The following is a 13,260-nucleotide window of genomic DNA, read 5'->3' as shown; positions in this document are numbered from 1 at the left end:
GAGGCCTTCGCCGCTCCTGCCCCCTCCCCCTGCATTTAATTTAAATGCCTTCGGGAAGAGCGCGGGGCCTCTGTAAGCGCTGCGCCCCCCAGAAAATCTTGTGCACCCCTGTTGTAGGGTATGCAGCAGCAAGAGAGACCGAAAGACAGGACCAAAGTTACTACTACCCCACGCGACAGACACAGGCACGGCCTGCCACTCACTGGCCTGATGTTCTTCCTGCCATAGAAGGTTCTGTCATTAAAGATGCACAGGGCAAGAGTGCGTAGAATGGGGGTTTCTCTTTAATAGTAAAAGGCGGCGTTATCAAACAAACAAACAAGGGTCAAAGTCAAAGCATGTTACCATAGAATACAGGTCACAGTACAGAGCGTGGAATCTCTAAAAGCCATAGGTAACGGCACTGAAAAAAAATGTATCTAAAACCGATTAAAACCACAAAAAACAAAGAAGCTTATTGTGAAGCGACTAAAGTCTGTTCGTATTAATAGCTGTTCTCTTATTTGCATGACAGTGTCTCAATGTCCAACATCGGGCAATACGTACGCGGGTGAATTCTCACTCCGGGGGAAGGTTCGCTGGTTTTGTAGTGAAGCACATTCATTGTCACCAGCGATGACCTCGTGGGATTCAGGGGGCCGGCATCTTACTCTTTGTCATCGGAAGCGGACCCAGAAATTGTTACGTTTTTGGCTGAAATCACCAAATATCTCATTGAATCCTTTGGAATTTGCCGCGCGGAATAACTAACACAGGAAGATACACTGTTGGTTGTCGTATTTTTGCCACTTTATAGTACTTGATCACAGCAGAAAATAGCTCTGTCATATCAAAGAAACCATAATAGTAACATGGAACTGTGTGTTATCCACAATGTGTCACTGGGACCTGCTTTCTACTGAACCCAACTTCCAGCTCTGTTATTGGGGGGAAGGGGGACTCTGGGCTGCTTTTTACAGGAATTCAATTGTATTCTGTGTTTCAGCAAAAACATTTATTTTACCACATTTCACAAATACGTAGTGTTTCATCTAAGGATTATGTAAAAACTGTAATGATTTTACATGATCAATTCTATTTGGGGGGAAACACCTGCATTCTTGCTTACATGCGTGCAAGTGAACAATATCTTCAGTTTCCAAACTCCTTATGCCTCTGCTCTCTCTCCTCCTCTTATACTTATACTGAGGGCCACAAACTGGAAAGCCCCGCCCTACACCCTACGTTAGTGTCCATAAAGTTACGGGCAAAAAAACACTGTGTGCGAGATGCTTAAACATGTGTGTATGTGTGTGTTTGTGTGTGTGAGATTCTCAAACCTCTGTGTGTTTATGAGAGTGTGTGTGTGTGATACTTAAACCTCTGTGTGTGTGTGTGTGAGTGTGTGTGTGTAAGATGTTTAAACCTGTGTGTGTGTGTGATTAGTGCTTAAACGTGTGTGTGTGTGTGTGGTGCTTAAACATGTGTGTGTGTGGTGCTTAAACGTGTGTGTGTGGTGCTTAAACGTGTGTGTGTGTGTGCGTTTGTGGTCTGTGTGAGTGGTGCTTAAACGTGTGTGCGTGTGTTGCTTAAACTATTGACATTCTGTAAACATTCCTTAACCTTTCTCTTCTCTGCTTTCTGGACTGTAACATGTCTCCATATTGTCTTATTATCACACTAGTGGCGTCCCTTTCAGAAAACGCTTCTGTTTCCACCCATCTTCTCCTGACCTTTAATATCATCACATCATTCTCATTCCTTACTGTTGAGCAAGTGACAGAGCAGCGGTTATTCAGCTAATTACTATAGCATTCAGTGAAAGCAGGGATTCCGCTGAACACATTGATACCCAAAGTATCCTGCAGCCTTGCATGTCAAACTGTTATAAGCAGAGGTTAGGTTATGGCAGAAAATTCAAATGAAATGTACCTTCATTCTGGAACCTGAATATCAGCTTTGTTGATGTTGCACTTATCCTTGCCTGATTGACCATACTTTGATTGTTTAGACCAGTTATTCCCAACAGTTTTTTTTAGGGTTCTCCAAAGGGTTCGTCCCAAAACATAAGTAATGGGGATCCCAGGCAGTATAGTGGGTTTCTGAGCCCGTGTGGGGACAGCGCTCTTAGTAAGGCCCCAAACGGCACCTTAGTACGGGGGGGGGGGTATAGCTGTCATATACAAAAGGAGCTTCTGAAGTCTCTCCACAATGCTTTGCAAAGTCAGCAGCAGGGCATTATGGGATGGGACTTTGGAAGCTCCCACAGTGAGTGACAGCTGTATCCCCATACTGTCTGCACCCACTGTGGTGCAGTTTGGGGCTGTATTAAGCGTGTGTTCCCACCACGAGCGCAGGACACTACACTGCCTGGGATCGGTCACACAGCTGTGTTAGCGATATTCTGCGGAGTCGGCAATAAGATTGAATAATTAGGGGTTAATGGCACAAATATTTTCTAGCAGTGGGTGCACAATGTAAAAAAGATTGGGAACTGCTGATATAGAGGTAAGAAATGTCTGCAAAGACTTCAAGTATGTTCTTATTACAAAATATACTTTTTACTTGAAGGTAGCAAGTATGCAATCCAGGGGTTATTCATTCAGGTCTGTATCATGTTAATAGCACCAGATCTGGCACTCAGTCCCATTCAAGTCAATGGAAGTTAACAGTGGAGTGTGTTATCGTTAATGAATAACCCCCAGAGAATGATTCAAGTTACAAGAGTTCAGATTCATTTAAATGAGTGGGCCACAATCTTCTCCAGCATATTGAATAAGGGCATTGAAATCAATGAGGATTTTCAGCTGCAAACGGCCTATAAGGTCACTTCGGACTATATACAGACTATATAGAATTACTACCGTAGTCCTTTAGCCTGTTAATTACCAAAGTTTTAAATGTTAGAATCTGTTCTGCCATAGTTTCTTCAATAATCATTTTGTGGTAGTGGTCCCACCGGCAGCTTGGATGGTTTAGTGAGTTTCAAGACAAGGAGATTTGGGATTTTGGATCTAAAAGATGTATGTTCTCTATGGTTCATTTCAAAATGGAGCAATCGCTTCCTCTAATATTAGATCTTTATAGGACATCTATAGATGGATCCCATAGTCACTGCCCCAGAACGTACAATCTGAATGTTATTAAAACTCAACTCAGTAAAATATTAGGTAATTATTAGTGTTAAAGGCTTTGCAGAGTTGCCTTTGTTTCATGTATCGTACATAAACAGTCTATGAAACGGTGTACCGCGGTTACAGAGTTACAGAGTAGCGCGGTTACAGAGTTACAGAGTAGCGCGGTTACAGAGTTACAGAGTAGCGCGGTTACAGAGTACCGCGATTACAGAGTACCACAGTTACAGAGTAGCGCGGTTACAGAGTACCGCGATTACAGAGTACCACAGTTACAGATTCCCACGGTTACATAGTTACAGAGTACCGCGGTTACAGAATTACAAAGTACCACGGTTACAGAGTTACAGAGTACCGCGGTTATAGAGTTACAGAGTAGCGCGGTTACAGAGTTACAGAGTAGCGCGGTTACAGAGTTACAGAGTACCGCGGTTACAGAGTTACAGAGTAGCGCGGTTACAGAGTACCGCGGTTACAGAGTACCGCAGTTACAGAGTACCGCAGTTACAGAGTTACAGAGTACCGCGGTTACAGAATTACAAAGTACCACGGTTACAGAGTTACAGAGTGCTGCGGTTACAGAGTTACAGAGTAGCGCGGTTACAGAGTACCACAGTTACAGATTCCCACGGTTACATAGTTACAGAATTACAAAGTACCGCGGTTATAGAGTTACAGAGTAGCGCGGTTACAGAGTTACAGAGTAGCGCGGTTACAGAGTTACAGAGTAGCGCGGTTACAGAGTTACAGAGTAGCGCGGTTACAGAGTAGCGCGGTTACAGAGTTACAGAGTAGCGCGGTTACAGAGTTACAGAGTAGCGCGGTTACAGAGTTACAGAGTAGCGCGGTTACAGAGTTACAGAGTAGCGCGGTTACAGAGTACCGCAGTTACAGAGTACCGCAGTTACAGAGTACCGCAGTTACAGAGTTACAGAGTACCGCGGATACAGAGTTACAGAGTAGCGCGGTTACAGAGTTACAGAGTACCGCGGTTACAGAGTTACAGAGTAGCGCGGTTACAGAGTACCGCAGTTACAGAGTTACAGAGTACCGCGGATACAGAGTTACAGAGTAGCGCGGTTACAGAGTTACAGAGTACCGCGGTTACAGAGTTACAGAGTAGCGCGGTTACAGAGTTACAGAGTACCGCGGTTACAGAGTACCGCAGTTACAGAGTACCGCAGTTACAGAGTACCGCAGTTACAGAGTACCGCAGTTACAGAGTACCGCAGTTACAGAGTACCGCGGTTACAGAATTACAAAGTACCACGGATACAGAGTTACAGAGTAGCGCGGTTACAGAGTTACAGAGTACCGCGGTTACAGAGTTACAGAGTACCGCGGTTACAGAGTTACAGAGTAGCGCGGTTACAGAGTTACAGAGTACCGCAGTTACAGAGTTACAGAGTACCGCGGATACAGAGTTACAGAGTAGCGCGGTTACAGAGTTACAGAGTACCGCGGTTACAGAGTTACAGAGTAGCGCGGTTACAGAGTTACAGAGTACCGCGGTTACAGAGTACCGCAGTTACAGAGTACCGCAGTTACAGAGTACCGCAGTTACAGAGTACCGCAGTTACAGAGTACCGCAGTTACAGAGTACCGCGGTTACAGAATTACAAAGTACCACGGTTACAGAGTTACAGAGTACCGCGGTTACAGAGTTACAGAGTAGCGCGGTTACAGAGTTACAGAGTACCGCGGTTACAGAGTACCGCAGTTACAGAGTACTGCAGTTACAGAGTTACAGAGTACCGCGGTTACAGAATTACAAAGTACCACGGTTACAGAGTTACAGAGTGCTGCGGTTACAGAGTTCAGCACAGAGATATGTAATACGTGGATTAGCTGCAGGAGTATTGCATTTTACCATACAGATGTAGCAGATGTTATTGCACCCGGTAACACGATGTGTTGTGTTAATGCTGGCGTGATATTCATAACACCGCCTCGGAAAACACTGACATCCATTACGCAGGCGTTATTTCTTCTTAACGCTTGCAATAACGTCTCCCACATTCGTACTGTACTTCAAGCCTCCAGAGAAGAGTGGTAAGAGTGTAAATCAAACATCCTAAAGGAACAGCCAACTGTATTCATTGCATTAGGAAGGCAGTGGGTAGGAGATATACTTTGCTTGCAAAACAGTCTGATTCCCTCCAGGGCAGATTGAGAAAGGTGCAGCTGCTAATAACATTTATGTACACATTGTATTGCTATGTCAGGCAAGTTGGGAGTCTTCAGTCTTTGAGTGAGTGGTAGGCTTTTGATGTTCGAATGTTCACGAAATCCGTCTTCTTGAATAGAGCCTGTACGGGAGAAAAATATATCATTCTTGCTGTTTTTTTCATTTCTAATGCTTTAAACTATTCTGCAAACATATACACATATACTAGGGTATCTCAAAACATAACACATATATTTTGGAGAACATCAAAACTATATAAAAATCCTGGTGAAGGTCACGCTGTAAGGGACCGAAACGTTGGTATTATGTTCTTTTTTTCGCCCAATAAACTTTTTTGATACAATAACAATAACTTTATTTATATAGAGCTTTTTTCCCAATGGGACTCAAGGCGCTTCACAGTTACAAAAAGGGAACAAAGAAAACATGGATGGTTATAAAAGAGACCAAACACAAGGAAAGATACAATACAGGATGGGCGGCCAACTCCAGTCTTCAAGGGCCACCAACAGGTCAGATTTTCAGGATATCCCTGCTTCAGCACAGGTGGCTCACATTTTAATAGGTTATATTAGTATAAAATAATTAATATTATGGGATTAATATTAGCAATATAAATATGCTTTATTATTATCTTGCATAATGCATTATAAGCCCATGTCATGTTTTTTTTTTTTTTTTTTTTTCAATTTTATTTAAAGAGAATGACTAAGGAAACTGCTGGGGCCATACTGAACCAAGAGGAATCTTACTCATCCTGAAGCTCTGGGCAACCTCAAACCCTGGAGGTTTCCAGTATTGTTTGTTAACAGGTACTGTACGAGTAAATCTGCCTGAGAAATAACTCTGTCAATGTCATCATTTTTTCAAGGAGAACAACCATCTGATGTCCTTGCGAAATATTTGTTTCAATTAAGCAATGTTCCATAAACAAATCTATTAATCTATGATCAAATAGGGATATGATATCATAGGCATTACTGAAACATGGTGGGATGAAACTCATGACTGGACAGTTTATTTAGAGGGTTATTCCCTTTTTCGGAAGGATTGAACAAATAGAAGGGGAGGTGGTGTATGTTTATATGTTAAACCGGATCTAAAACCTATTATAAGGGATGATGTCTATGAAGGGAATGATGAAAATGTAGAGACTTTGTGGATAGAAATTAGCAGTGGAGGTAAAAGTATAAAGAAAATGTTTGTGGGAATATGCTATAAATCACCAAATATCTGTGAGATTGAGGAAGCTAAAAGACTTTTAAAAATGGAGAAGGCATCAAAACTGGGCCATGTTTGCATAATGGGGGATTTTAATTATCCAGACATAAACTGGGGCAATGAGATTAGCATTACAAAAAAAGGAAACGGGGTTTTGGGGGTGCTTAAAGACAATTATATGACTCAAATTATTGAGGAACCAACCAGGAGAGGGGCAATACTGGATTTGGTCATATCAAACAATGTAGAAGTAATAACAAATATTCAACTCCTGGAACATTTGGGTAACAGTGATCATAACATGGTCTCATTTGAAATAAATTATCAAAAAATAGATTTTTTTTGGGTTCAACAAAGACCTTAAACTTTAGAAAGGCAGATTTTAATAAATGAGGTCTAATCTAGTTGTAATACAATGGGATGATGTTTTTGCAGGGAAAAATGTAGAAGATAAATGGGAAGTCTTTAAAACATTGTTAGAAAAGCATACTTATCAGTGTATACCCTTGGGTAATAAGTATAAAAGAAATAAGTCAAAACCAATGTGGCTAAATGAACAGGTAGGGGAGGAAATGGACAAGACGAGGAAGGTGTTTAGATTCTTTAAGTCAGAAAGGACGGAGACATCGTATCAGAATTATAAGGAATGTAACAAAAATTGCAAAAGGGCAATCAAATTAGCAAAAATGGACAATGAAAAAAGAATTGCAATAGAAAGTAAGGTCAACCCTAAAAAGTTCTTTAAGTACCTTAATAACAAAAAATGAGATGGGCAGGCAGATTATTGGAGATAAGGAGAAAGCAGAGGTATTAAACAAATTCTTTGCCTCTGTGTTTACCAGGGAAGAATCAAGTTCAATAGTAGTGCCGCAGGAGGAAGCCACAACCTCCATATTAATGAACAATTGGTTAACTGAGGAAGTAGTTCATAAGCGACTTGAAAAAATGAAAGTAAATAAGGCACCTGGCCCGATGGCATACATCCAAGAGTTCTCAAGGAGTTAAGCTCAGTAATAGCCAAACCATTATATTTAATATTTATGAGGGATAGATCTTGCCAAACTAACCTTATTTGTTTCTTTGAGGAAGTAAGTAGGAATTTAGACCAGGGTAATGCAGTTGATATGGTCTACTTAGATTTTGCAAAGGCTTTTGATACGGTTTCACACAAGAGGTTGGTGTACAAAATAAAGAAAATTGGACTCAGTAATAATATATGCACCTGGATTGAAAACTGGTTAAAGGACAGACAACAGAGGGTTGTCATAAATGGAACTTTTTCAGGTTGGGCTAAAGTCGTGAGTGGAGTACCTCAGGGGTCGGTACTGGGACCCCTGGTTTTTAACTTGTTTATTAATGACCTTGAGGTTGGGATTGAGAGCAATGTCTCCATCTTTGCTGATGATACTAAATTGTGTAAGGTACTAGAATCAGAGCAGGATGTAATTTCTCTTCATAAGGACTTGGAGAGACTGGAAACGTGGGCAGGTAAATGGCAGATGAGGTTTAATACAGATAAATGTAAGGTTATGCATTTGGGATGCAAGAATAAAAAGGCGATTTACAAATTAAATGGAGATATATTGGGGGAATCCTTGATGGAGAAGGATTTAGGAGTGCTTGTAGACATCAGGCTTAGCAATAGTGCCCAATATCATGCAGTAGCTGCAAAGGCAAACAAGATCTTACCTTGCATTAAACGGGCAATGGATGGAATAGAAGTAAACATAATTATGCCCCTTTACAAAGCATTAGTAAGACCACACCTTAAATATGGAGTACAATTTTGGGCACCAATCCTAAGAAAAGACATTATGGAACTAGAGAGAGTGCAGAGAAGAGCCACCAAATTAATAAAGGGGATGGACAATCTGACTTATGAGGAGAGGCTAGCTAAATTAGATTTATTTACATTAGAAAATAGGCGTCTAAGAGGGGATATGATAACTATATACAAATATATTTGGGGACAATACAAGGAGCTTTCAAAAGAACTATTCATCCCACGGGCAGTACAAAGGACTCGGGGCCATCCCTTAAGGTTGGAGGAAAGGAAATTTCACCAGCAACATAGGAAAGGGTTCTTTACAGTAAGGGCAGTTAAAATGTGGAATTCATTACCCATGGAGACTGTGATGGCAGATACAATAGATTTGTTCAAAAAAAGGTTGGACAACTTTTTAGAAAGGAAAGGTATACAGGGATATACCAAATAAGTATACATGGAAAGGATGTTGATCCAGGGATTAATCCGATTGCCAATTCTTGGAGTCAGGAAGGAATTAATTGTTCCCCTTAATGGGTTTTTTTTGTTTGCCTTCCTCTGGATCAACAAGTAAGTATAGATATAGGATAAAGTATCTGTTGTCTAAATTTAGCATAGGTTGAACTTGATGGACCTACGTCTTTTTTCAACCTCATCTACTATGTAACTATGTAACTATATGGGATATGGAAGGCTGGCTGATGACACAGGGGCCCGTATTTATTTCCAGTTCCTATTCCAGATGATAGCTTCTGGTGACGGAACGTGGTTTCCGCCATTGGAAGGTGTGTTATGGAATAGCACAGAAGATATAGGCCAGTTTGGATTACGTTCGGCCAAACTAGGTGCCTTCTGCGTCTGCTGCTGATATTGTTCTGCAGTTTTTAACCCATCTCAAAGCTCATATTTTCCTCTTTTTGACTTTTATTTTTTTTTAGATATTTAGTATTTTACCCTCCATGTTCTTGCTCTCTCGGTTTCAACCACATTTGTATATTTTATATGTTATTTCTCTGCAAACCCTGATCCTTCTGGCTTAGCCCTCGAAGACAAAACTACTCCTGTCAAATCAGAGAATCACCATTACCCGCGCCCATCCGGTTCACTCAAAGCTTACCTTTTTGTATGTGCTGTGCAGGTCTTGGTGTAACCACATGTTATACAGAACAACGGAGGCTGCCTTGCCTGCTTTGGTGGTCAAATTACTGCAAAGTGAAATAAAAGCTTTATACATGGGGTATCTTAGAGCCCAGGAATGTTATATATTATCATCGTATTGGAACTGGGGTTTGTATGCAGACTTGTTTTCTCTAGAGCAGCGATATGTTTCTATGGGGTCCAAAGCCCCCAAATCAGTTAGTTACTGGAACCGTGTTCATTTTGGCCTAGGGGACACCCGGCTTCCCGAGACACGTATTGGAGAAGGTTCCCCCCGCGGGATGCTGGAAGCGGCAACGGATTACGCTGCAGGTTCCTATCGCTCCGTGTGACGCGGGGGATTTAAACTTCCGCTTTGTTTCCCCTGGAGGGGATGCCGCCGACAGCGCCGGGAAGTCTCTCTGGGAACCAGGGGATCCGCGGAGCTGAAATGAACGCGGTTCAGCTTGGGAGACCCCCTGATTCCCATACATGAAAAAATTAAAAGGATGAGGGGAGACGACAAACCTTCCCTGCACCTCTAAGGGAACATTTGTAGCTCTAAAGTAATACGTGTGTGTGTATATAATTTTATAGACGTGTACATATATATATATACAGTATATATATATATAAAAAAGAGAAATATAGTAGCGCCACTTATAAACCAGTGAACAATATAAAACCTTATACAATTTACTAATATTCAAAAATAAAACAATCCTGTAGTATATAATGACTAACTGAAAACACTCTATTACAAAAATATGCAATGAATAAAAATAATAATAATAATAAAATAAAAATAAATGGCCAATTTGTAATAGTCCAAACCCCAAATAAAGTCCTGATTAGGTTCTGCAGGAACTGATTGCTGGATCCAGGGGTCCCCGGCTGTTCTCACAAGGAAGAACCACTTCCAAGATAATTTCTATAGAGACAAAAACAAAAGAGAGAGCGCACGCCCCATAGTGTGATCCCTATTACATTTGTACAGGATCACACTATGGGGCGTGCGCTCTCTGTTTTGTTTTCGTTTTTTGTCTATATATATATATATATACACACATTCATTGAGCTTTCTTAAGGGAAGGCAGGGATTCCTACCGTGTTATTTTTAGCATTTAAATGGTTTAATCGGGTTATTCTAGCAAAGAATAGACAGTATACTCAGTCACAATCCCCCCATATTCTATTTTTGACAGTTTCCATTGAATGCTGTTACATTTTAATGTCATTGTAACATTTGAATACCTTATCCCAGGGGTGTGCAAACGTTTCCCCCTGCCTGCTCTCCCTGTGCCCGCCCTGGCTCGGCTCCGGCGCGGGGGTCATGTGACGTCACGTTGCCACGGCAACGCAAGGTCACGTGACCCGGCGGCGTCATTTGCCGTCTGGTTGCCATGGCGACGTGTCGACCCAACACCAAGGTAAGGAAATTTACAGAGGCTTCGCGAAGTCCCCCCGGCATATAATTTAAGTGCCTTCGGGGAAGCGCAGGGCCTCTGTAACCGCCGCGTCCCCCCCCAGAACATCTTGCCCCCCACTTTGTGCACCCCTACCTTACCCTATGTTTCTTAGGCATTACCCGTTTCTCTTACCAATCACCAATGCTGAGGTTGCTGAGCTTCTGAACGCCTCCGTTGTTCAGGAGAGTCCGGGCATTCGGAGAGCTGTTCGAAATCAAGTTACTGAGCACGTAGCAGACTGACGCTACCGTCTCGTTACCCATGTTTGAATCTGGTGCTGAATTAGGGAGCTGGCCGGTCAAATCGGACAACAATTCTTTGGCTGGAAAATACAAATAAATATAATTTGTAATACATTCCTTTTGATAAGAACATTTATCTGGAGTTTCATTTACATTTAGTTGTAGTATTGGATAAAGTATGTGATATATATATATATACAAATAATTGTAAATATATATATACATATATAGTGCAGAATAAATTAGTTCTATCACAACTCGACTAACACAGCTATTTTCGTTATATATATATATATATAATCAAAAAAGAATAGACGATACCGTTCTGTGGTTAACTCAATGCTTTTATTCTTGCAAGCTTTCGAGATACACTGATCTCTTTTTCCGGCGATGTTCATCTTAATTTTTAAAATCGCGGGCAGATGCAGGCCGTTTTCGGCGCCGCGGGCGCTTTCAATGTTAAGCGCCATTAGCGCTGTCTCGTCCATGCGGCTGACGCGCGGGAAACTCTGTGACAAACGGAGAACATCCCCGCATTTTTACGGGTAAGTGGGAGGTTGAAAGGGGCCGCGGCTGTATATATAAAAAAGGGGGGGGGGCAGCTGGCACTCCAAAGACAAAAAACACTTGCGGTGCATGTCCTATAAAGATAAATAGAAAAGGCAGTCAACCCTCGCAAGAGCAGACACAAGACAGCACTCAAAGGTAAGTGAAAAAACCTGTATTCAGTGGTAAACAAAAAGTGTTTTTACCACTGAATACAGGTTTTTTTCACTTACCTTTGAATGCTGTCTTGTGTCTGCTCTTGCGAGGGTTGACTGCCTTATACATACATAACCCACCCAAGTTATGGTGGGTAAAAAAAAGTGACAAAAAAACCTGCACAGCAAAGCATATGACAAATGAAAATATTCCTGTATGCTCATTTGCACGTCTTAGACAGGTCAGCAACCCTGTCTTTCACCATTATCGCCCAGCACACAGCCCTTCCACTGTAGCAAGTTATTCTGGGAAATGACATGCAAATGAGCACACAGTGCCACCTTTTGCTTCAAAACCATTCAACATGGTTCCATATAGGCTTAAGCTTGCTGCATGGTCACAGCTTTGAGCATAGCCAGGGTTAAGATGCATAGCCAGTAAACCCACCCACAGACCGACTGCTTTGACCTTAATGGGTCTCTTCAGTGTGGGGTTGGTTATACTGGCTATGCAAAAATGAAGCAAGGATACAGGTTTTACCATACTTAGTTAAGTTATGGTGGGTACATGAAATGAGGAAATTTGTTGGAACAACTTGGAGAAGAGAGGCTTGCAACCGCCGTACCTAAAAGACCACTGGGCCGCAGGGCCTTCTTAACAACAGTAGGCTCCCCCGGGCAGAGCAGTGCACTGGACCCGGCCTACCCTGTCGCTCCCAGCCTCCCACGCGCTCACTGGCAGCAGCAGGCACCGGAAGTGCTGCACTGCTAGGCTGCGAGCGGTTGTGACGCGAGCCGGGGGCGGGCAGAGAGCGAGCGGAGCTAGCTAGACTTAGAATGGAGATTTTTAGCATTGGTGGGCACGCATGGGTAGGGTTGCCAGGTGGCTTGTCCAAAAATACTGGACATCCACGCCCCCCCCCCCCCCCCTCCGAACACATATAAAAAAAATACCCCCACGCCCCCTGAATACATTTAAAAAATACCCTCACCTTCCCCAAATACATTTAAAAAACACCCTCACCTTCCCCAAATACATTTAAAAAATACCCTCACCTCCCCCAAATACATTTAAAAAATACCCTCACCTCCCCCAAATACATTTAAAAAACACCCTCACCTTCCCAAAATACATTTAAAAAATACCCTCACCTCCCCCATAAACATTTAAAAAATAACCTCACCTCCCCCAAATACATTTAAAAAATACCCTCACCTCCCCCAAATACATTTTAAAAATACCCTCACCTCCCCCAAATACATTTTAAAAATACCTTCACCTCCCCCAAATACATTTAAAAAATACCCTCACCTCCCCCAAATGCATTTTAAAAATACCCTCACCTCCCCCAAATACATTTTAAAAATACCCTCACCTCTCCAATACATTTAAAATATACCCCACCTCCCCAATACATTTAAAA

The 13,260-nt window shown here is 42.1% G+C and overlaps 1 protein-coding gene across 1 annotated transcript in view; it reads right to left on the bottom strand.

Moving 5' to 3' along the window:
• Positions 1-266: 266 nt before the first annotated feature.
• Positions 267-13,260, bottom strand: part of PKP2 (plakophilin 2) — a 91,266-nt gene continuing 78,272 nt past the window's right edge. Inside the window, exons 11-13 of the mRNA XM_075602827.1 lie at positions 11,026-11,215; positions 9,405-9,492; positions 267-5,422 (exon numbers count right to left, since the gene is read on the bottom strand). Of these exons, the coding sequence (XP_075458942.1) occupies positions 5,354-5,422; positions 9,405-9,492; positions 11,026-11,215 (347 nt within the window). The 3' untranslated portion in view covers positions 267-5,353. The remainder of the gene's footprint in view (positions 5,423-9,404; positions 9,493-11,025; positions 11,216-13,260) is intronic.

The sequence above is a fragment of the Ascaphus truei genome, chromosome 5, assembly GCF_040206685.1.
Source record: "Ascaphus truei isolate aAscTru1 chromosome 5, aAscTru1.hap1, whole genome shotgun sequence".
NCBI lineage: Eukaryota > Metazoa > Chordata > Amphibia > Anura > Ascaphidae > Ascaphus > Ascaphus truei.
The sequence above is the reverse complement of the archived record's forward strand: the minus strand, read 5'-3'. Positions and strand labels throughout refer to the sequence as shown.